The sequence below is a fragment of the Solanum verrucosum genome, unplaced genomic scaffold, assembly GCF_900185275.1.
Source record: "Solanum verrucosum unplaced genomic scaffold, falcon-dt-bn FXZP01000003.1, whole genome shotgun sequence".
Classification (NCBI taxonomy): Eukaryota; Viridiplantae; Streptophyta; class Magnoliopsida; order Solanales; family Solanaceae; genus Solanum; species Solanum verrucosum.
In genome coordinates, this window is record NW_026020120.1 from 1,467,722 (window position 1) to 1,494,383 (window position 26,662).

Sequence of the window (26,662 nt, forward strand, 5' to 3'; positions counted from 1 at the left end):
AGAGAAAATTACAGTTGGTAAGGCACAAGAGACCACCCTTGATGCGGAGGATGTACTCTATGTTAAAGGAAGAATATGTGTTCCTAGAGTAGATGGCTTAATTGAGAAATTATTGGCAGAGTCTCATGGTTCGCGATATTCTATTCATCCGGGTGTGACCAAGATGTATAGAGATCTGAAGCGAATTTATTGGTGGCCGGGCATGAAGAAAGACATAGTGGAGTTTGTGGCGAAGTGTCAAAATTGTCAACAAGTGAAGTATGAACATCAAAGGCCTGCCGATTTACTTCAAAAAATGCCAATTCGGAAGTGAGAAAGAATAGCCATGGATTTTGTGGTTGGTCTTCCCAAGACTTTGGGGAAGTTTGATTCTATTTGGGTAGTGGTTGATAGATTGACTAAATCATCCCATTTCATTCCGGTAAGAACAAATTTTAATGCTAAACAATTGGTTAAGGTGTATGTGAAAGAGATAGTGAGGTTGCATGGGGTGCCCCTTTCTATCATCTCAGACCATGGTACCCAATTCACATCAAAGCTTTGGAGGAAGTTGCATGATGAATTGGGCACACAACTCACTTTTAGTACATCCTTTCATCCATAGACGGATGGACAATCGGAGAGGACCATGCAAGTATTGGAAGACATGTTGAGAGCATGTATGATCGATTTTGAAGGACATTGGGATAAGTTCTTACCTTTATGTGAATTCTCTTATAACAATAGTTATCACTCCAGCATTGATATGGCACCATTCGAGGCACTCTATGGGAGGGGATGTAGATCACCCATAGGTTGGTTTGAGGCTGGCGGCGTGAAACCTTTGAGGGTTGATTTAGTGAAGGATGCTCAAGATAAGGTGAGGGGTATTCAAGCTAACCTTCTAGCAGTCCAGAGTAGATAAAAAAGTATGCAGATCATAAGGTAAGAGATATGGCGTTTCAATCCGGTAAAAATATTCTTCTTAAGGTATCATCCATGAAAGGGGTGATTAGATTTGGCAAGAAGGGTAAGCTAAGTCCTAGATACATTGGTCCATTTGAGATTCTTGAATATATGGGACCGGTGGCGTATAAATTGGCTTTGCCTCCTAATTTATCGGGCATTCATCCGGTATTTCATGTGTCCATGTTGAAGAGGTATCATGGCGACAAGGATTATATCATCAAGTGGGACTCAATTGTGTTAGACAAAGACCTCCAATATGAGGAGGGACCGATTGCAATTCTTGATCGTGACGTACGTAAGTTATGGACCAAAGAGATTAAGTCCGTGAAAGTTCAATGGAAGTATCGTCCAATTGAGGAAGCTACTTGGGAAACTAAGAGGGACATGTGAGAGAAGTATACCCAATTGTTTGCTGAATCAGGTACTACTTCATTCCTTCCTTAGCCTATTTTCCTATGTTTTGTCACTCGGGGACGAGTGATGGGTAAATTGGTATCTATTGTAACGACCTATTCCTGTCGTTATAAAAAAGCCAACGGGGAAAATTTGGGGCCGGAAAACTTTTTCGTAGTATTTGGGTTTTTCCAACCTTGTTCAGATTTGGACGAAATCGGAGTTCTTGAGGTGTGGGGAAATCTGGTAACAATCGGGTGAGTTGTTTTTTATTTTTACGACTTTACAGAATTGAATTCGGTGAGTAGAACTCCCGAAATCGATCTTAGCGTAAAGGATATTTTTTGATCGTCGTGGGTTAGAGGTGTGTTGTGAAATGAGATTTTCGAATTTCTTCAATAGGCTCTCTGGTTCCGTTTATGCCGCCTTGGAAGGAGTTTGGTCGCTCTGGCGGGGCCGCTACAGCGGAATGATGGCCGTTGTGGTGGGTATGACGAGCCTCAAAATCGTAGGTGAAAGACGAAGGGCTCACTGTTAAAAGGAAGCCGCTGGGGCGGGGTTTCTGGTCACCTTGGGCGGGGCCGCTATAGCGGGCCCGACACGACTTAAACTCGTTAGTAAACCCCTAAATGAACTTATTATGCACTTTTCGACTTTTAGAGCTAAGGAACAATCTCAGGCGACTTTTACTCGTTTTTCACCATTTTTGAGACTAAAGGTAAGTTTTTCACTCCTCGAGTCCGTTTTTTGATCCGTAGAATTTAATAGAGTGGGTGAATATAGATGGGAGAGGGTTTTATTAGAAATTCTATGGTGGAAACAACCCTAATTTGGATAGTTGGGATCATGGGTTTGATCTAGGATTAATAGAATTATTAGTAATTCGGGAAATTAGTGATTGTTTATTGATTTCCGTATTATATTGATTATTTGTAGACCAAGAACAAGCGGAACGAATTATCCGGAAAGGGAAGGATCAAGTTTCTTAGGGTTTCAAGCTTGTTTCGAGGTAGGTGATGGTTGTGATTCTATGTTTGTGTGATGTATGCTTGTTCTTGCTTCATTATGATACTTGTGTATGTATGAATGTTACAATGTTGATCACACTTGTTGTAAATGGGATAGATGAAATATCATTGCCATGAAATCATGACTTAAATGTATGATCTTGATGATGTACTTGTTTTTGTGATTGTGGTGTGTAATGGGATCGGATTGCCACGTTCCGACATAACTAACTTGGATCGGATTGCCACGTTCTGGCATAATTATGGGATCGATTGCCACGTTTCAGCATAAATATGGGATCGGATTTCCACGTTCCGGTATGCTAACTGTTTGGGTTTGGGTTCCATGAGAGGACCAATGAGGTGATATAAAATGTGAAATGCGTTGTTAATTCTTCATGTTTATAATATTGTATATGTTGATATATATGCATGTGATTATACTGTTGTTTGACTTATTTATGTTGCACTAGTGGGATAGCCGCGTGATCCTACCAGTACACTGTGGTTGTGTAGTGATTCTGCACTTGCTCTTATTTTTGTTGAGTACAGGGCATCTTCACGCGACTATTGACAGACCTCGCTTAGAAGATCAGTGATCGTCGCTTCGAATTCAAGGGTGAGTCAATTCTTCCGGGATGCCATGAGATTTTCTTTCATCTATGTCCACCATTTCTGAACTTAGACAATTGTTTTAGTTAGTTGATTAGTTCATTAGTATCTTCTTGTTTAGACTTGATCATTTGTTAGATGTTTTGGTACATTGACTTTCAAGTTCTAGGTTAATTCTTCCGCATTTGTTTAGTTATTGTTGAACTTTTGTTAGAGTTTATGAAAACTCTATTTTCTTTCCTTAGTATTTGACTTATATGCCTTAGTTTTTAGATTGATTGTTTGGTTTGGGTTGTAGTAGTGGTTCTCTCACCAGATTGTTAGTGTGGTGCCAATCACGACGGTCAGGGTCGTGACAGAATGGTATTTACCTATATTATTTTTACCTTTTTGAACATTTTTATCCTTTTTACTTTAATACATTTTAATTAAAAAATAGAAAAAACATCAGTTTATTTTAAAATAAAAAAGATATTATAATTTTTTAAAAATTATGACCAAATTTTATGGTCATTTACCATTACCCTTTATATATGTTAGTTAAAAAAGGGGGGTGGGGGGGGTGGGGGATGAGTATATTAAATGGTATATATTTTGTATTACATTGGTAACCCTTTCTTTTTGTAACCATAATAAATAACTTACATCAAAATATAATCAAATTTTATTCCTAATATAAATTATCACACTCGAAGCATCGTTCTATAATTTTTTTTTAAAAAAAGTATATTAAATAATGTACATTGTAGATTACGTTTGGTGTACAATTATTTTTAATCACAATGAATAACTTACACCAACAAATAATTAAATTGCACACGAAATAAAAATCATGATTATAACATTAGTTTTTGTTATATATTCCAACTATATGTCTCCTAACACAATAATATTATCAACTATCTACCAATATTTATCATCAAATTAATAAATAATTATACCAACGTATATGGAAAAATCACTAGTATTAGTAAAAAGTTCATTCATAGAAAAAATTAAAGTACAAAGTATGGTATCCATTTGGTAAATATCTTTTTGGTGTTTGTGTCATATATCAGTCCATCAATCTTGTAATCTTTTTTACAAAAAAAAATCCCGAACGATCGGAGTGGAAAACCTCTCCACATACATTCCTGCAATACATTTCAATAAATAGTTAGACACATACTAACCTACAATAATGTATAACACCATAATACAACCACTTATTTATAATTTTTAAAATTATAAATTAATTAGAAATGGTATATAATAGGCAAAATTACTAAAGTACACTACATAGATTTACCTATTATCAATTAATCCCTTCTCTTTCATAAAAATTCAAAAATCCCTACTTTTCGCAATTCCTTTTTTCCGGATACTTTATTGTGAAAGAAATCAAACCCATCTTCCTCACCCCCAGAATCTCGCCTATAATCTCTCCCACTACCAAATCAGTTACCGCTTTCAAAGTAATTTGATTTTCAAACGATTCAACAGTCTCAAAGTTCAAAATAGGTATTCTTCTTCTTCTTCATTTTTCTTTCAAAATCAATTTTTTGTTTCAATCGATTTTGGATTATTTGTCACAATGGATCATCCGTCTTTTAATATTGGGATTTCCCAATTAATAACACCTAACAATGAACAAATTTTTGAATCTGAACACCGAAACATGAATGAACAGAGGTCTAAAAGCTTGCATGCAACGACATTAATGGCGAATCGAACTTCTTCCAAGAGAAAATCAAAAATGAAAGTGGGGTCATCATCTAAAGCAAAGGATGCAAAAACTAAAAATAAAAGGGGTAGAAAGGTTGCCCCTCCCATTTTATGACCAACACTACCCATTGTATGTCTATCTTTTACTTTTAATTTTACACATTGTTGAAAAATAAACATATATAGTGTATATTGTAATCTGTAGTTTTAACCTAGAAACATTGATTGTTTGGGTTTGAGTTTTACTTTTAAATTTGTAGATGAAAGATATGGTTGAAAATTATAGTTTTATTGTATATATTGAAATCTGAAGTTTTTTACCGGAAACACTGATGTTTTATCTGATGTTGATATTGAGTATAAATTTTACATTTGTTGATGAAACACATTGTTGAAAAATAAAGTATCTTGGTATATTCTGAAATGTTGATTGTTGAAATAAAGTATCTGTTAATTGTGATTCATATATTTGTTTATCAATTGCTGATATTTTATTGTTGATATTAAGGTTTCATTGTTGAAATAAAGTATCTGTTACTTGTTGATATTAAGGATCTGCTACTTGTGATTCATATATCTGTTTATCAATTGCTGATATTTCATTGTTGATATTAAGGTTTCATTGTTGAAATAAAGTATCTGTTACTTGTTGATATTAAGGTTTCATTGTTGAAATAAAGTATCTGTTACTTGTTGATATTAAGGTTTCATTGTTGAAATAAAGTATCTTTTACTTGTGATTCATATATGTAGATGATAGAAAAATAAGTATTTATTTTACATTTGTAGATGAAACACTAGTTTAAGGCAAGTTTTGTGTGCTGCGATTTGTATTTAAGATAGGCATTCAATTCGTTGTATGATATAGAGGTTATTTGTTGTACAATGTATCATATTCGTAGATATGCACATGAATGATGCGAAAACAGAATTTAACATATATGTTAGTTAACATTTTGTATCATGTTTAAATAGAAGCCAATGTATATACATAAGTAATATGATTTCATGTATCAGTCATGCAATTTTGGCATACTAAGTATAAAATGATCTGAAACATAATATTTTGAATCAATTATGATATTTCCCTTTTAGTTATGTATGCATCATTTATCGATTTAGTTATTGATCAACATCATTTATCTTTCTGTAATTGCAGAATATGAAATATGTGATTAAACATATTCCAAAGCAACCTCTAAAGTTTGGTCCTACTTACAATTCTAATTTTAAAGAAAACTTAGAATTGTCAATAAAGGATGAAGGTATGAACATGTTTAAGGATACTATATTTGGCCAATACCTTAATATCCCCAAGTGCCACTACCAAGGACAAATTACCAAATGTTTATATCTTCTAGAGGTTGAGCATGATAATTTAGACAAAGAAGTCCATATTCGACATGCTAAAGGAAATGTATTGCAATTTTCTATTAGAGAATTTGCAATTATTACTGTTTTGAAGTGTACCTGAAATGTTAAAGATTCTACATATCCGATTTCAAAAATCAGTAGGCTGGTTCAGCGATACTTTCCTGGTCCAAATTATAACGTAACCAAAGGACGGCTGGTAGATCGTTTTGAGTTGGGTATTTGGGACAGCAGTAATGATGCTCTTCAGATGGCTATATTGTATTTCATTCATACGTTTGTTTTCTCCCAACTCGGTGATACACCAATTCCTATAGAAGATTCTTTATGGTAGAAGATGGCAGCTATAAACAGTTTCCGTGGGGACAACTTGCCTTCACGAAGTTAATGAAATCATTTAGGAAAGAGTACAAATCTGACAAACAAATGTATCGGTTGAATGGATTTCCATACGCACTTAATATTTGGTAAATGAATGTGCGTCGGCAATGCATAACGAGATAGTTGTTAGAGAAGGAAATGGTATACCAAGAGTATGCAATTGGAAAGTTGTGGGTGCAAGGCCTAAATACGAGATGTTTATGGAAAACATATTTACTGAGGTAATTAGTATATAGCATCCTTTTTTACTTTATTGTTATATTTGTGATACATTATTTAAATAGTTCTAACGATATTTAAAACATGATTGTTCTAACGTGCAGCCAACTCAAGAGGAACTCGAATCACTTGATTTACCAAATAATAGTCATGTACCTCCAAATCGGCCAGCCACATCAGTTGCTAATCAGGAAAAGGAGCAACCAGACGATGTTTCTGGTTTTGAAGAGTTTTCATCAAAACCTCCGGAGCAACTGTTAAGGAGATGCACACGTGTTTCTACCACAGGATCCACCCCATCCCCCAAGAGAAGAAAGGTTGCACATCCAACAAAGAATAATGTGCCAAGACAACACTAGACGTGCAAAAGAATTAGCCATTTCAAACTCTGATTTCACAACCCCTAAAGTTTGATAATGTATCTGGTGTTCATCTTAATACAGTTCCCCGAAGAACATCATCGGACAATGCAAGACTCGAGGATCTGGAGAGTCACATTAAGTCTTATGTAAGTAAACATAACTATGCCATTTAAACATTTTAATTGTTATTTATAATCTCACTTACTATGTTTAATTTGAATCCAGGTTGACCAAAAAATTGGAGCTCTTGAGGCGTTAATTATAAAAAATCATTTTGAGTTGATGAAAGCAGTGGCCGCGAAAGATAACAAAAGTGATAAGGTAGTATTTTTATTTTTTAGATTATCTTTTTAGTTTTGTGTTATACTCATATTTTTCATCATGAAGGACATTGGTGCCATTTCTGTGCCACATATAGTGGATGATTCAGTAGTCAAAGTTAATGTTGATTTAGAATCTACTTCTGATCAATTATTCCAACAACCCATTTCACTTATACACAGGATTTTGCAACTGTTGATCACAATGGTGATGCATCTGCTGTGGAGGTTGAACAACGACTTGTTAATGAAGAAAATGTTGCGAAGGTATACATATGATACTTAAATTTACATATACTTTATAATTCCTTCCTTATATTTTGTTTTACAAACATAGATTGAAGAGCCATTCAATAAGGATTTTGCAACTGTTCATCATGATGTGATGCAAATGATGTGGAGGTTGAACAACGACATGCTAACGAAGAAAATGTTGCAAAGGTATGCATATGATACTTGAATTTAATTATACAACTTAATGACTTTCAATCATTAGTTAATTTCATTAAAATTAAATTATTAACAATGTATAATTTACAAATGACTGATACATTATTAATTTTAATTCATATAATGAAATAATCATTGTTTTTTTGTGGTGTACAGTAAACACTTAAATATCGGTTGATACTATATATTTTTTTTGAATCACTAGTAACAGATACTTTGTAATTTCATCTTAATATATCCATTTACAAATACAGATTGATGAGACATCCATTAAGGATCAGACTATGGAAGATTCAACAAATGCTATACCCACAATACACCATAGTGATTTTTCGATAGAAGAGTTTGTTCATAATAAGGAAGTGGTAAGTTAAGAGCTTTTGAATTGTTATAATTAATTATTTTTGAAATTAAATCAAAATTCTGTGTAATATTCTGTTTATTAGGAGGATGCAGTACATAAGGTCACACAATTGCACACAAAAGTATTGAGATGTGCTAAAGTTGTTGCTGATTCAATTAAACAAGACTCCAAAAGACATGCTTCAAATTCAGTAATTGTTGATACATCTATCTGATTCTAAATTGTTTAATGCAAATGTCAACAGTTGCGTATAAATTGTACTATTTTCTTATAATTTACTGATATCATGTAGGATTCTTCCAAAGCGGCATCTATTTCATCTGGCACTGAAACAGTCATAGATGCAATTGTCTACAAACTTCCAAACGAGCCAATTAATGTCGCACCACTAAGTGTAATCATTCCTCCACAGCTAACCAATAGTGATGATTTTCTATCTGATAGCCAGCTACCCACCCAACTTCCAATCAAGGAATGTGCACACAATCTTGATACAAAGACTCCAGCTCCACATAACAGAATCCCTTCAAAGATTTTGCAGTCTCCTTATGTGAATACTTTTGGATCCAGCGATAAGGGCAAGGGGAAAATAGACGATGACATTCGCCCATATACTCAATTTGAAAGATGTGGCATCACCTACCAAGTTTCGTCACTTTTAATGCAAGAGTACTCCCAGTGGATACAAAAGGGACTCCTCAAAACACATGCAAACAAGTAAGTTCTTTTATTAATGTATCTTTTTATCAAAGCATATTCGAATAAGTAAGTTTTTGTTTTATATTATTTCTATACTATTATTTTGTATTAGCTTATTCATATGTTGCTATAATCATTCTCATAGGAAATCTTCGGATGATAAATATAGAGGCAAAAATGCTCTATTTGGCTTTCATTATATGGATTTTGTTGTCGCATTTCCTTTGGACAAGAACTGATTTTATACTATGTCATAGCCAAAAAAATGTTGGACTGATCAGGTACAATATACAATACAATTATGTATTCGATACACAATTAACATGTGTAACTCAAAAAAATAGATTACTAATTGTGTTGTATAATTGTTGCATGTATCATATACTTTTTATCATATATTGTTGTTTTATGTATTGTGTTCTTTTTTTCTTTAATTTTGCAGCACATAAATGTAATTTTTTACTATCTATGCAAGAAGTCAAAACTAAGAAGCATGGATCAATACAGATACACTACATGCAACTGCTTGTTCAATACCTATATAAAAAATGAATACAAAAGGTACTATTGCAGTCCTACAGATGATACTCTCAGTACACAGCAACACATTGCCCGAGCTGATGTTGTATCTGTATATGAAAGGTCCTTCAAAGACGTCATCAATGATTTTTCTGTCCCTGCTGCTTTACCATGGCATCTAGTAGATGAGGTATATATTCCGATCAACTGTGACGAAGAATTTCATTGGGTGTTGGCTGTGGTTGTTTTAAGGAACCGGTTAATCCGAGTTTATGACTCAAATTTGGGAACAAGGAACAAAAGTCAATTTGATGAGATAAAACAGTTGTCTATCATCCTGCCTAACTACCTTCATGATAGTGGATTCTTTGATAAAACCGACAGAATTGATTGGGCAACATTGGATGCATACAAAGACAACAAAACTAGTGAATTGATGGGTCCACAACATCCGTTTGAAGTGGAATTTGCTCGAGGCATTATGCAACAAAAAAGCGATAGCCTGTCAGTATTTAATCCACCCAGCTTTATTTACACATTTCATTCAAATTATAATGTATCTTCTTTATGTTTTCAGCGACTGCGGAACATATGTAGCTGCTTTTGCTGAATTTCTAAGCGATGAAATCAAGGTCCCATCGATTCCTTTTCAAAGTGAATATCTTCACTCAAGATATGCAACACTGTTATGGAAATATGGTACCGACAAGGCCAATGTTGGATACGTTAGCGAGAATGATGATCCTATAAGGCTAAAGGCTGCTTCCATTCTATTGGCAGATGATGAATTGTTTAATGTAGATTAGTTGTTTATTGACTGACTTACCGTAAAGATGTGAAGTTTTACTGTTTTGAAGATACATTAAGTGTTTTGTAGTATTCCTCTCCAGGTCTACATTATATTTCTAAGTAATTAATTATTATATTTTTGAAGAGCATTTATTTTCACACTTTTTATGTCGCTTCTAAATTAGTTTTCACTGCATTTTAATACCTTATTATTTTTTCTATATTATAAGTATTATACATGTCAATGTAGATTTCACTATAGTGAATCCGATACAAAATTTCATCACTCATATTAGGTATATGATACAAAAATTAAAGTATCTTAAAATGACATAATTATTGTTCACACAACACTGTACAATTTATATTTTATAAGATGATACTAAATATTTTTTACTTACATAAATATTAGGTATATGATACATAGGTGCCTAAAACATTTCAAATTGATACAGTTTTATCATTTCATGACAAAGTTTCAAAGATATAAAGTATCATATACAAATTTTATAATAAAATCAATCCAACTTTTTAAATATCTTATACTTAATTTCCAGAAAACTATTTTGTGCATAAAAACTCAAATTTCATCCATAAATATCGAAATTTTATGTATATGATATATAATATTGGTAAAATATACACATTCTGATACTTATTATTAGTAGATACAAAATTTAGAAAATAATATTATGTATATGATATATAATTGATTCAAATGATACCTTTTTTAAATGTTGTCTCTTTTAAATTTGGCACACATCACAGCTATTTGGCACTATTAATCGATGTAAAAATTATAAAAAGCACATAGTATACCAATCTAATTTTTATAATAAATTGACAATCAAATAATGTTGCCAAAACATAACATTATTCATTTATTGCATCATAAAATAGTAACCATTACGAATCTTTTGAGAAGAAAGTACATGTTCTTCTATTGTGACCTTCCTGTCCACATTGTCCACAACAGTTCGTGTTTGTAGTAATCTTTTCATCTGGATTTTTCTTCCTTTTTTTTCTTGGCCTTCCAGGCATTTTTTTGTATCTTGGTGGCAAGATTACTTCTTCCAAAACAGATTCTGGAGCTATCCAATCACTTTTGTCTGGCATTGGTTCTATTGGAAGTGCATAAGTGTTTATTAATGCATCATGTTTATAGTAATCAGAGCAGTATGGATGTACATCTTTAATATTATTCTTCTTCAAAACAGCCATTGCGTGCGCACAAGGTATCTCGTCATGTTGAAATCTACCACATGAACAAGTTTTTCTCTCAAGACATACAATGTATCTTATCGCACCTTCATACACTGCAAAGATATATTCAGAAGATGCAACTACCTGCAAATGTTTAAAAATTACAGATACATCAAACAAATTTGTAATTGGTATACTTAACAATATAACGAGAAGAAAAGCTAGAATCATAAAAAATGATAATACAAATATGTACCTTCATTTTCACACATTTGGACGCGTTTATAATTAATATTTCTTCAAATCTTCTCCCTAATGTTTCCTTTGTATAAGATGCTATTTCTCGATTTTTGCAATTCCAAGTACCAAATAGAATTCTAACTTCTTCCAGAAAGTCTATAATATGTAATTGTCGTGCATCAATAAGGCAACCATTGATACATTCCGCTATGTTTGAAGTCATCATCCTCCCCCTGTTCACAGTTGCATAAGATCTAGCCCACCTTTCATACCCAGCATCTTGAAGATACTTCTTAACTCTTCCATCTATTTTTTCCACTTTAGCCATTAATTTTTCAAAATTATCTTTTCGATAAGCCTTTGCCATCGAATAGAAAATATCACTTAGTATGATTCTGCTTCTCTTGTAGTATGTACACACATTTTTTTAGAGGTGCCATATGCATGCGAAATGAGGAATACTTGGATAAACAATACTTACACTCTTCAATATGCTTTCATTTCGATCTGATACAACACACATTTGTTCTCTGTCATCAAATACATTTTTAAAGTGTTGGAAGAACCATGTCCATGAACAATCATTTTTCGTGTCTACAATTCCATAAGCTAACGGCAAGATACAACCTTCATATTGAAACACATAACATTATGATTCTTTATATATGATTGTTCCATTATGTTATATTACTATCTTGAAAAATCAAATTAATAAACAACATGTCATACCTGCCCCATCGAGTGTACTTGCCGATACAAATGTCCCTCGATAAGATCCGCTAAGATATGAAGCATCAACAACAACAACAGGCATACAGAACTCAAACCCTCTCATCATTGGCCTTAATGATATGAAGAGATACATAAACTCATTTTTTCCGACTTGTGCATACGTATATATGAATTTGGATACACAATGTTCAGCATATATATGTATTTTGGCATCTGTTTGTATCCGTCTGCAGGTTTACCCCTAATCATCTCCAATGCACATTCTTTTGCACGCCATGCTCGTTGGTAAGAAATTTCAACTCCATATAGTGCCCTAACATCCTCAATTATATCGTTTGGAGTATGTTTCTTTTATGATTACTAACTTTGGAGCTGTCACACCACTAAGAAACCCAACAGTAGCTTGTACCTTACTTAATACCCTATCCCTCAATGGACATGTATGTTCACTATTGAAGTATCTCACTTTGAATATGTCTGTATTTTTCCTAACGGACGCCTTCAATTCCCAACAACAAGCATCTGAATGACATACTAATACGTAGCTACAATAAAATAACAGTACACCATACATTATTACAAAGACTTTTAGTTAAATTGTAATCTGCACATAGTTCAATGACGACTCATATTATATATTTGATATACAAATTAGATAGCACGTTCAAAATTCAATTAAACTGTCAAGCAGAAACCCTTATGATACCTAACAACTACAATTGCACCATACACACGTTATTTGTGTATCATGATCAACACGATATCAAATAAATCTTAAAAAATCAACAATTTTATAAGATTGAAGTATCACATACCTTTTGCTATCAGATCTCTTAACTCTAAAATTGAAGCTATGCTTAATTTTATATTTTTCCATAACAGCCATTAGAGTTGTTTTATCCTTGTACAATTGCTTCACTTCCACATTAGAAATATTTGTATCTAATATATAATTTTCCACCTCCATTTCTGGTATGTAATAAGAATCACAAATTTTTGATTCAATAATGCTTAGAGCCTTTGTGTCCATTTTTCCACCTTCAACACACACAATTGCACCTGTTGTTGCATCAAAATTATGTATATCTTCATCACTTCTATCCGATGTATCAATGCATAGTGGATACATACCAAATTCTACCTCATGTTTCTTCACTTCTATGTACAATTTCACCTCATATCATTCCGAATACACAATGGACATGAATTACCTTCTACAACGTATCTGATCTCCATTTTTTTTATTCATCAACGTTTAATTCTGCTGCAATTGTTGATTTGAGATTAACCAACGAAATATTTTCCCCAACCACTATGCCATCAATTTTGTATCGCTCGTACCTAACATCGCTTTCCCATATACCTGAATGCCTTAACAAGATGGAAATATTCATTATAAATCTTCACCAAAAAAAAAATGTTGGAATTTCCAAAGCTTTTCGTAAAACAAGAAATAAAAATTTCAAAATTTGAAATTCGAAATTTTAGTTCAGTAGTGTTTTAAGATTGAACGATTTGCAGATGCATTAAACGTATGCGTGAATTGTGGCAGTTAATTTTTGAATCCCTTAATTAACGCATAAAATTGTTAAAATCCCTTTTTTAACGCACTAACCTGATAATTACAGCTTCTTAATTAAAGTATCCGGCCACATATTAAAGTATCCACAACACAATAAAAAGAAGGGAAATTCGTAATTTATGAAAGAGTAGGGACAGGAAGCAATTTGTTTATTATACTATGTGCTTTATATAATTTTTACTATTTAATATGGTGCTTTGATGTACAGTATGGTGACTCTTTGGAGTATATGGTGATGCTTTAATTTGGTGTACAGTTCAATCTAATATATAATAGATGACATACACCAATATATACACCACAAACTAACCAAGAAATTACCATTTTTTAAGTATAATCAATTTAATAAAAAAAATGTGCACATGATAGTTTAACATTGCTATCTTGAACAATATTGTACATTATGATTAAATTTTTGTACAGTGCACTATAATACGAAATACATAAACTAAACCAAGATATACACCATAATTTAACCAAGAATTTTCCAATCGTTTTATATAATCAAACTAATTAAAATTGGTGTGACGAACAACATATGAAGCATTCATTCAAGCAATATTTTTCATAGTTAACACATATATTTAAATAAAAATTCAAGCAACAAAAACAACAACAAAAACTTAAAACAACAAAAAAACGAACTATATACTTTAGCAATCAAACTAAAAATAATAATTTAAAATCTGATACATGCTTGTTACACCCGATATTCCAGTGCTAAATTAAAATTGATATTTTTTTGCTTTATGCCATTGAAATGATTGTCAAAGAAGATAGAGAGTTTTATTTTGGTTACAATACTTGTTTTGAAATTATGAGAGTGAAGATCAATTAATTGTTGTGGAAGGTAAATAATAGAATGAGAGAAAGTTAAGTAAAGAAATCTTATTTAATATTGAAACGTTTTCGTTATTATTTAATTCCCCAATTTTTATTTTATTTTTTAAAATTTGTTTTGTTTTGTAAAAAAATCTATTGTTATGTAGGTGAAAAGTCAAACTATTGTTATATAGAAGTTATTTAGATACTTAAATTGTATATTTATGTTTTTCACCCGATTTTAAATGATGAGGTCTATATATTCTTAGAGTTGAAAAAGGGAGGAATTGTAACGACCCTCAAAATAAAGTAGGATAAAGTAGAGCCTCACATGGGTTTTATGCATTAATAACTTGTCAAAATAATGAAGAATAGCCTTTTAAGTCAGTTTTAAAGAGTTTGGAAGTCAAACGTCAAAGAACGACCAAGACGTTCGGAAACTAGTCTTTTACGTGTTGGTGTGTTCTAGTATGTTGTTCATGTTTTTATGTGTTATTTGGAGTCTAAAATCAGTGGAGGTGACCCTAGTGTTTTAATAAATGTTTTTAGGGTCAAAACGTTTAGATACGACGCCCCGGGGGCCACCCTAAGGGTCCCCGAGGAGGACCCCAACCTTGGCCAAGCAAGCTGCCAAGGCAGCTTGAAGTTGTACTTGGAGGGAGCATGTCCGCGTCGCGGACTAGCTTCACCAAGGAACAAAAGTTTGATCTGCGTCGTGGACATGTCGCGGACTCTACTGTCTCGAATTTAATTTCCAAAAAACTTGTGGTAACACCTCCGCATCACGAACTTGTTTCTCGACGAAATCTGCGAAAATAAAAACTCAAGTTTGACTTGTTTAAAAGGTCCAACTAAGTGAGGGGTAGTTTAGGTACTTTGGGGAATTATTATAAACGATTATTCTACCTATTTTAGGGTATTTTAAGTTGGTTAAAACCCCAAAACCTAAAATTAGACCTCATTCTTCAAATTGACCCTTCCCTCTCAAAATAGATTCTCTCAAAAACTCCATTGAAGACCTTGATGAAGCTCAAGCTAGAAGATGGGTTTTCAACTGATTTCTTCTTCAATTTCATGGGTCTTCAATAATTAAGGTATGGTGACTCTTGATTCTTGAATAACCTCTCATTCAAGGAGTTCTATCAAAGATTTTTAAAAGTGATTCAGAAACCAAAATTCCCAATTTTCAATCTAAACATGGGTTCCTTGGCAAATGATTTTCTAAATCATTCTATTGATGAATTAATGTGGAATCAATGTTTTTAAGACAATTTTCAAAGGAATTCTTGAAGAACCCATGATCCCCAAATTCTCAAAATTGGCCTATGATGTGGGTCTTTATGAATATGATCTCTATTGGTGAAATTATGTTTAGATTAGATTGTATTGATGTTTACTATTATTATCTATGCTTATTCATGTTGAATTGTTGGTATATTGATGAGTTGAGAATTATGGCCTTATGGGCAAAGTTATGGGTTAATCCCTTTGTTTATGGAATTGTACTTAGACTATGTTTATGATATTGAATTACATTGTTGATTCCTATTGCTACCTATGTCAATTTATTATGAATTGTTGAGGATTGGTCCATGGTGATCATGGCTTGGAGAATTGGTAAGTTGACCTAACTTCTAGTCTATAGTATGAGAATTGATGTGGTGTGGTTTGATCCACTTATGGTGGAGGTGTTCACTTCTTTTCTATCTATGCATGTTGAGATCATGGCCTTGAAGGCAATAGATGTGAAGTGAATTGATGATTATGATGCATATGTTTATGAAGTTATGCTATGAAGGTTATGTATGAAATCCTCGATGCTAGCATGATGTTTAAAGTGTGTTGATGATGAGGAGTATAATGTGAATGATAATGTTAGGGATAAGGTGTGGTCTACATGATTGATTATGTTAGGTACTATTGTGGAATGACCCTTACCTATATGACCCCTATATGAATGTTTGATCATATACATGTTAGGAGACCTATTCAATGTTGAATGTGTCCTTGTCTCCTATGATGAAGTGTGGGTGTGTGGTCTAGAATCCCTAAGGGCTTTATATGTGAATTGCTCATGAATTGGGGACATTGTGAATGTGTTGTGATCCCTTTAAGGGAAGAACACTCAATATCAATGTTGTTGCTAATATGTCACTATGAGGACCAATATGCACGCACACACTCTACATGTAAAGCTATGAATATGATGTGCTATGGTGTCTATTGAAAGGTGAACTCTTATACGCACCCTTATATCTTATTATGCATGCAAAGTGTATGATTAGCAAGGTATGAATATGTGTTGTATAAAGGTGTTTATGTGAAAGGCTTTCTCACATATGTACACACACATGAATGAATGAATAAGGTTTATGATAATCTAGTGAAAGTGAGTCTCTTGAAAGGTTTCCTCAATTGTACTCTAAACTAGACTATGTTATGAATATGGTATGACTATGTGAAAGGTCATTCTCACATAATGTAGGTTCTTTGATGAAAGGTCATTCTAATCTTAGAAACCTTTGAGCTATATGATATGAGGGATTAAGTCACTAAAGCCTATTTTATGAACCAATGTTAAATAAAGGCTTAAAGATGTTTAAAAAGGGAGTTGGAGCTTAGCACCGAGTGAACATGAAAAATGAGAGTGGGGGCTTCACGTTTAGCAAGTCCGGCATCCCACAAGAGAACCTTCACGTTTAGCAAGTCCGGGTTCCCAACATAGATGTTGTCTCATGAGATGGAAACCTCCACGCCTAGTAAGTCAAGGTTTCTAGTAGCAATCTCCTTGTTCCATAACTACGTGCCCCCGTAGGTCTTATCTTAGTGGATCCACTAGATAGCTATTATGTATGTAGGTCCTACTTTGGCAAGTAGTACCCTCTATTTTCGGTGTGGGACTAGAACACCGGATTCCATGTAGCTCACATGGTCTATGTCGGTTATGGCAATGTCTCCCGAAAGTTAAGAAATGAACTAAGATAAGAATATGAACTCTTGTCATGATTTCTTGAAGAGTTACTTAGTGTAGGTAGGACTATGGACCCTACTTATGCATTGCACAAGTGGACTCTAAGGGACCTTATGATTAGGCTCTTTATGTAATGAAGACTATGGTCTATGTATGTTAATATGAAAGCATGTTAAGGTTTACTTTACTTATGTCAAGACATGAAGTATGTTTATGTATGTGAATTACACTTATGACTTCTTAATGGGTTTGCTTAGTATATGTGGGGGTATGGGACTCCATGTGTACATTGCACAAGTGAGCTTGTGAAGGGTTGTGAGGGTGGTTTACCTATGATATGAACTAAATGGGTTATGACTAATGATGTAGTAAAGTAATGAGTCCTTATATGATGTTATGAAGTATGTTGGTCTTATGTCTAATGTTAAATGAAGATGTTATGACTTGTTGAATATGATGTACCTAGTCTATGGTGGCTTCCTAGGAACACTTGGTGTGAGTAGTATTATGGGATGCTACTTGCACATTGCACTAGTGTGACTTAGGGGTTGTCTTAGGTGATGGTTCCTATGTGAAGACTATGTCTTATGGTGTGCTTATGACTCTATGAATATATGTGGTTGGATTGATGAAGGCTATATGTAAGTTCACCCTTGGTAACCTTAAGGCAATACATTGCACCAAGTATTCCCTAAGGGTTGCTTGAGGAAAGGAGTTAAGATAAAGAGGAAGGTAATGTATTGTATGCATTGAATGTGCCTAAAATGTTACAAGTGGCTCTATGTGCTATTATGAATGGTTTCCGTGTGTATGATGATGTATGTGGTTTATATTGTGCCTATGTACTAAATGTTCTTGAAGGTTCTCTAAAAAGGCATGATGCATAGTTTCCAACTAAATGTCCTTTTAAGAGCATGTTTTGCATGGTTATCATACTTAGTGCATTCTTGTACTAACATCATTCTTCTTCATCTTTTTACACCAAGTGTAGGTGATGGTGACTAAAGGGTCTTTCCTAGAATTGGTGAGCTTGGCTTACTATTCCCAAGTTCGGGTGTGTCCTTAAAGATTCAAAGACCTTTATGTTAAAGAGTTTCCTTAAGTTCTATGTACTAGATAGTAGTTTCTTTTGTATTGTAAGGGTTGTGTCCCTCTTGTGTTGTAGTCATGTGTTAAGATGGCTACCTTGAGACGTAGTACTCCGATTTTGTATTAAAGGTTTAAATGAGGTGACTGTTTAAGTCTTGTGTTATATTATGAAAAAGTTTTAATTCCGCTATTTTTCTATGATAAATGCTATGACGAATGCTAAGGTCTTGTATAAGACCTCCGAGAGGTCGAATACGCATGTAACGGTTAGGGGGTGCACTCGGGTCGTTACAGGAATCAAGTTATCATGTGAAATGGTTGAAAAACATACCTGAGAAGGATCAATCATCATGAAGTCGAGCAACTTGAAGTACTTTTTTTTAATTTTCGATAGTTTTATTCTTTTCTAATTCTTCCTTCTTTTACATGTTGATTCTTCATGTATATGCTTAAATCAAAATAGCTAAGAAGTGTTCCATATCCCAAATGTCTCTGTTTATTAAGGAATTTCTCTATTGATGAAATTAAGTGTTCATATTTATATTTTTTTTCTGACAATTTTAGTAATCCTAATAATACGAGTAATTTTAATTCTAGTAATTTTTAATTGTACATTTAAATTTGTAGTTTGTTTTCCTTCACTACATCTCTTCTTTACAAATTACTACGTGACATACACACAAAGTGTTGAACATGATATTACAAAGGATAAATCGCACATATTTGGTATTGACGTATTCATAGTATTAGAGGCTATATTATCTTAGTTAGCTACATATACTTTTCTTTAATGACAAATGCTTAGGTCTACTGTTATGATTTTTTTTAATAAATACAATGAAAGTGATAAAATTAATCCTGATAGCATTTTCTATTTTATGACTCAACTTTTTTATTTGAAGTTGCATGTTCACAAGGACTAGTATATATATATATATATATATATATATATATATATATATATATATATATATGGGCTGAAAAAGAGTACATGTCAAGTTGTGCTTTCTAAAGAGAGGGGGGAGAAATGAGGCTTCGTATGGCCTCGGGGAATTGCTGCCCATGTATTTCAAAGTAAAGAAAGGGGGGGGGGGGGGGGGGGGGGTGAATTAAAATTCCTTCAGTCGACTTCCTGTATTGGTCAGTCGACTTACCTGCAAGTTAGTATCACAATTATAAAGTAATAGCAAATGCAGTAAGTAAACAACGCATAGAGTTTTATATTGGTTCGGAACACCGATGTGGCGCCTACTTTCAGTCCCCTTGGGTTTCAAGGGTTTTCTTAAGAGATTGAAGAGAACTTAGATAGTACAAGGTATTTCGACTGTAAATCCTGTCTAATGTGCAAATCAGACAATATGAACACTCAGTTTCTTCTTCTTCTTTTTTTTCAGTTGTATACTCACTAGAATACAATGATTTTATGAAAGACAATAGTACAAGTTCAAGTGAAGTGCGTACTTCACAACAAATGTAAAGGCATGTTTATATAGATACGTATAAGCTCTTGAAAGGAAACCCTAAGGATATTTCAATCAAGGATATTGATGGATTACTTGATTGAGGCGATTTGTTGATCCATGTCCATATTGAATATGTGCATGCTAAAATCATTTTCCTTGATTAGGGTGATTTTTTTATCCATGTTCATATTAGATATGTGCATGGTAAAATCACTTCTACTTCCTTCTATTGATGATCTTCTAGATTCTTGACTTAATTGTCTCTTGTGATTGCTGATCTTCAGATTTCATTCAAGATAGCCTTGGACCTATTCTTCTTTCTGCAGGCAGCTTTGCTTGATTCTTGGATTAGATTGCTGATCTTCAGATACTTTATTATAAATCAAGATTGAATTGATTTAACCATTGCAAGGTTGTGCTAATATATATCTCTTTGATTAAGGGACCATGTCTCTTTTCCTTTTTAGTGTTGCGTGCTTGGTTTCTTTCCTTTTGGATTCTTTTCCTGCAAAGAGCATGATTAATTATTAAGTGTCGTTAATCAAAATCAATTGATTCTATGGAGTTAACAATTTCCCCCTTTTTGATAATGACAATTAATTCACAATTGAATATAGTGTTGAAAGATAGTGAAACTTCCCTAATGTTTACGTGTAGCTCCCCCTGTCTTTATGCTTCCTTGTTGTGCTGGTAGCTCCCCCTGTCTATATGAAAATTGTGGTGTAGGTTTTTTTTCTCCCCCTTTGACATAATAAAAAAGAGGAAAAAGAGGGCACACATAGTAATGACAAAGAAGAAATATAGTAGATAATATTAGGGTAGCAGTTAAGAAGACTATGAATCTTCAGGAGAAATCCACAAAACAGAAGTAGGGACAAACCCCTATTGAAAGATAGTTCAACAAAAACAGTTAAAAGAAAAAATATCTAAGGTTAGGAGTTAGCGATCGGCCAGAAAGTATTTTAGAGTGTTGATGACTTTGCCACAGAAGGAGTTGTAGGAGCATTCCACATTTCAAGAGAGATTGGAGTAGGATGTCTGGACAGTGACTCCAAGATCATTGTTGGAAGAGCTGACTCCACTCTTAAGAGCGTCAACTTGTTGGATCAACTTTTTGACAATGGAGATTCCTTCTTGTTTGATATTTGTCATAGCAATACGAAACTTATCCACGTCAGTACTCGTCTCCTTTTTCAAGCGAAATATCTTTTCAACTGCTTGGTGAAAAGCCTCCAGTCCCCATTCCACTTCCAGAATGCAAGTCTTGAGTTCATCATTATCCTGTAGTAGGAGGGCAGCCGACTCTGCAGAATTTTTTGTGGGTTTGATTATTTCAACTCATGCCTTTACACAGTCCTTTTTCACCCACTTGTTTTCTACCTGCACATACCCCATACTAGAGAAAGTACGAAAATCATAAGTAGCATTGATAACAACATGTATAAATATAGAGAGATCCACGAGGCGATCAATCAGAATACGCGAGATGCAGCCCATAAGGCAGACTTGCAGAAGCGTTAGGATCTCAAGCACTTTCCAGCATGTATTATTTGAACCAAACCTCATAGTTTATGCAATACTTCTTGAGGAGGTAGTAGAGGACAAATACATCCCGATTCGAGATGTTACTCAGAGATCCCTTCCTAGGAATGAGAATGGTTGCAACAATGTGTGCTAAGATGCATTGTTCAAAGCAAAGAGATAGAGGTCCAAACTCAGATAGGTTAGAATCAGGTTCTACCACGACTTTCTTAGCCCATTCCAGAGAAACTTCAATCTCATCAGGACAAACCCGTTCATGTAAGGAATTACACCAGAAAATTTTGTATCAAACACATCTGCAAACAACAGTTCATTAACAATAATACGATTTCCCATCACTAGGATTTCCATCTCACTACTGTAAGTAGATATGCGAAGATCTGCATAGAGAAGTTGAACAACTTCTTCAAAAAATTCAAGACCACACAGACTAAACAAAAAGGATATTTTTTTAGCCTTGAGATATGAACTTACAGGGTAGTTGGAGTCCCTAAGTTGACTGAGATTGATAACGCGACCAGGAACAATTGGTCGAGTTTTGAAGAGATCATACTTGTTCTTCTACTCAATCCCCCAAAAGCATTGCTTGTCTTCTGGAGAAAAGGATCCTGTCATATTTGGACGAGGTATCTTTGGAGCCTTCTTCTTGGCGCAAGAGGCTCTCTTTTTGGAGGAGGGAGACAATGATCCTAGCGATTCATCGGATGAATCGGAGGAGAGGGACAAGATATGAACTTCAGAGGAACTCGAAGGAGCTGAGTTCTTGAGAGAGGCCATGGATCGATTTCTAGGCATAGTTGAAAGAGGGAGATAGAAGGAATAGTGCATATAAATAGAGAGAGAGAAAGAAAAGATGAAGGGTTTTGAAAGGAAAGAGGGGAAAACAGAAAGGAAATGGTGAAAAGACGAGTGATTATTGAAAAGATGGTTGCTTATGGAGAATAGAAAAGGGCGAAGTAGCATTAAATAAGGTCTGAAACCAAAACAAACATTAAAATCATAAAAGGAAAATAAATCATATCAATTAAACCAGGTAATTCCAAGACAATTTCGAAGAAAACAAAATCTTTCCTCAAGCAAGGTGTTTAGTAAAATTCAGCTAATTGATTTTTAGAATCTATGAATTATAAAGAGAAATCACCATTTTCAACATGATCACGAATAAAATGATGCTTACTGTCAATATGTTTGGCCCTAAAATGATGCACAGTATATTTAGAAAGGCTAATTTATAGCGCTAGTATTATCGTAGAAAATAGGAACAATTTCATAAGAAAGATCATAATCAAGTAATTGATGCATCATCCATAGTAGTTGAGTACCAAAACTTCCCATGACTAGATATTCAGATTCAGTAGTGAATAGTGCAATCGAGGTTTGCCTTTTGTTATGCCAGGAGATCAACGATTGACCCAAAATTTGGCATGTTCCACTTGTACTTTTATGATCATTTTTGTCACCTGCAAAGACAACATCTGAATAGCCAATCAAATCAAAATGGGATGAGTACGGATACCAAAGCCCTAAGTCTAAATTTCCAATCAAATAGCGAATAATTCGCTTTACTATAGTAAGATGTGACTCTTTTTTAGCAGATTGAAACCTCGCACACTTGCATACACTATACATGATATCTAGTCGGCTAGCAGTACGATAAAGTAGTGATCCAACCATTCCTCGATTCATTTTTGCATCCACGTCTTTACTTGGTGCTTCTGTTTTAAGGCAAGTGGATGGAATCATTGGAGTGCCAAACGATTTTCCCTTGTCAAGGCCGAACTTTTTGATCAGTTCCTTTGTATATTTAGTTTCACTAATAAACGTCCCATTTGTTGACTCCTTGATTTGTAGTCCGAGGAAGAATGTGAGTTCTCCCATTACAAATGACTTTTTCATCTTCATTTAGCTTATTTCGAAAGTCCCATTTGGTTCCAATTATGGAACAGATTTCGGTCATTCAGTGAGAGTCCATACTTGATTTCTTTCAAACTGGTCGAGTTCTTCTTTCATTGTTTGTCTCCAAGATTCATCTTCCATTGCCTCATTTATACGCTTAGGTTCAAGTTGAGACACAAGTGCTAAAGATGCTTGTTTTCTCAATAAAACTCTAGTCTGTATTGAGTTTGTTGGTTTACCCATGATGAAGTGATTTGGATAGCTGGCGGTGTGTCTCCATTCTTTGGGAGTGTATGTCTTTACGATTGGACTAGTCGACTTTGGTTCTGGAGTAGTCGACTCCTCTGTTGTAATTTTCTCGGAAGTGTTGAGAAATTCTCAATATAAGAGTAGTTTCATCATCTGTTGATTCTATTTTTGGTATCCTTGGGTTAGTGTCATCAAAACGACATGAACAGATTCTTCAACACTTTTTGTTTATTAAAAACTCGAAATGCACGACTGACTGGTGCATAACCTAAGAATATACCTTCATCACTTCTTGGATCAAACTTACTTAGATTTGTCTTACCATTGTTGTGAATAAAGCATTCGCATCCGAAAGGATGAAAATAGCTAATAATTGGCTTCTTACCTCTCCATAGCTCATATGAAGTTTTCTTTAAAATCAGTCTGATAAGGCATCTATTAAAGATATTTTAAAAATATTGTATGCAGTAATTACTACTTCAGCCCAGAAGGGATAAGGAAGATTTCGATCAAAGAAGCATGGTTCTGGCGATGTCTTGTAACAAACAATTTTTTACTTTCTACCATGCCATTTGCTGAAGTGATCTAGGAGATGAAATTTTTTTGAGTGAAACCATTTTTATCACAGAATTCCTCAAATGCTTTATTTTCAAATTCTCCACCATAATCTCTATGAATCGTATAGATGAAGTATCCTTCTTCTCTTTGTACTTTTCTACAAAACACTTCAAAGTTAGAGAAAACTTCATTTTTATGAGATAAGAAAATTTTCCAAGTGAATCTTGAAAAGTCGTCAACGATGACGAAAGCATATTTCTTACAACCAATGCTAGCAGTTCGAGTGGGACCAAAATTATCCATATGAAGAAGTTGCAAAGGGTTAGTAGTACTTACAATATCCTTGTTCTTGAATGAAAAACGAGTTTGCTTACCAAGTTGACAGACGTCACATATATGGTTCTTTTCGAATTTTAATCTTGGAAGTCCAATGACTAGTTCAAGTCTGGACAATTTTTCTAAGGCGTGCATTCTTGCGTGACCAAGTTTTTTGTGCCATATCCAAGAATCATTTGATACTGCAGTTAGACATGTAAGTGTTGGTAAGTCCACGTTGTTTAGAACGTAGATATTATCTACAAGATCTCCAATGATTGTGATGTCCTTAGTCGCATGTCTGATGGTGCAAGCTGTAGCATTGAATGAAACTTCGAATCCAACAACGCATAGTTGATTGATGCTAAGCAGGTTGTTTTTAAGTCCTTCCACCAGGAATACTTCTGATAGATCACATGACGAGATAAGAGTGATTGATCTAACTCCTACTACATCTCTTTTTGCATTGTCACCAAATCGTACATATCCTCCATCGATTTTGTTAAGAGTTTTGAAATTTTCTTTATTTCCGCACATATGTCTGGAGCATCCACTTTCTATTACCATCATTCCCTTTTTGTAGGTTATTTTGGTCTGCTCCTGCAAAACAAGTAGATTAATTTCTTTTAGGTACCCAAGTATTTTTGGGTCCTTAAGGGTTAGGATTAACAACTTTTGATCTCCAAATCCATTTTACAGAAGAAAATTTCTTGCATTTAAAAGATTTGTGACCAAGGTCAGCACAAGTATAACAAGTGAAGTTAACAAAAGCTTCAGCATGATGAACTAGGGGAAAAAAATTGTTAGATCCAATGGAGCCATAGTTAGGGGAGTTTCTGATGAGGTTAAGATTAGATCTGTTAGATCTAACTAGAGCTATGACTAGGAGATTTTCTGATGCTATTCAGTTTCATCTTTACTTCCTCTAGTTCCTCTTGTAGTAAGTCGACTTCAATTTGACTTTCTTCTAGAAGTATTTGCCAGTCCTTCTTTTCTTGAGCAATTTTGTTGTATTCATCGATTACTTTCCGCAATTCGTCACAAACCATATCCAAGGAATCTTGTAAGTTATTACATTTTGAACAATTGTAAGTTTTTACCTCACTTGTTTCGGCTCGTGCCATGAAACACATGCTGGCAGTTTCATCATATGATCATCTTCGGATGTTTCTCCTTGTCTCCAAGCCCTGACACTTGTTGGATTTTCAATTCTCCGATTTTTTCTCCTTTTTCGTTTTGGACAGCTCTGTTTGATGTGTCCTGGTTTTCCACAATAATAATATCTATCATAATTTCCTTGATATCATTGTTCGTATAGTTTGATTGAGGTCTCTGCCTTCTTTGTCAGAGCATTTGTCTAACTCATCTGTTTATAAGAGTCATTCTTTCACTTTGATATTCATCAGCTTCTTCCTCGATTTTAGTTGTTCCAATAGTAAAGGTGAGAAGTTTCTTTGTCATCTTTATTGTATTTGTTAATATAATTCTGCTCGTATGCCATCAAGTTTCCACGAAGTTCATCATAGGTCATTTTTTGCAGATCTCCATCTTCAAGAATAACATCATTTGTTTCCCAAGCCTTGGGAAGACTTCAGATTAGCTTCCTGACTTGTAATCCGTTAGAGTATACCATTCCAAGAGATTTGAGTTCGCAAATAATTTTGTTGAACCTTGAGAACATGTCTTCCACATTATCATTTTCTTCCATTTTGAATAACTCATATTCGTTGACCAGTGAACTGATCCGAGTTTCTTTAACTTTGTTGGTTCCTTTATACATTAAAGTGTGTCCCATATTTCTTTTGCAGTTTCATATGTTGAGATTTTGTCATATTCTGCTTCGCTGACTGCATAATACAACA

At 34.1% G+C, this 26,662-nt stretch overlaps 2 protein-coding genes and 1 pseudogene across 9 annotated transcripts in view; 2 read left to right on the forward strand and 1 right to left on the reverse strand.

Moving 5' to 3' along the window:
• Positions 1–26,662, forward strand: part of LOC125825752 (elongation factor 1-gamma 2-like) — a 1,064,241-nt gene that overhangs the window by 869,942 nt on the left and 167,637 nt on the right. The gene's annotated exons all lie outside the window — the stretch shown is intronic.
• LOC125825742 (uncharacterized) lies at positions 4,660–10,155 on the forward strand (annotated as a pseudogene).
• On the reverse strand, positions 11,045–11,948 carry LOC125825754 (uncharacterized). Its single transcript, XM_049505072.1, has 2 exons — positions 11,598–11,948; positions 11,045–11,485 (listed from the first exon to the last, which is right to left on the reverse strand). Exons 1-2 carry the CDS (start codon positions 11,946–11,948, stop codon positions 11,045–11,047), a joined length of 792 nt encoding a protein of 263 aa, XP_049361029.1.

Bases quoted from the DNA above. Each gene is read 5' to 3' on its own strand.
- LOC125825754 (XM_049505072.1), bottom strand. From the start codon at position 11,948: ATGGCAAAGGCTTATCGAAAAGATAATTTTGAAAAATTAATGGCTAAA. The intron at 11,486-11,597 runs GTACATATTTGT...AAACATTTGCAG, and splicing joins CCAAATGTGTGAAAATGAAG to GTAGTTGCATCTTCTGAATA.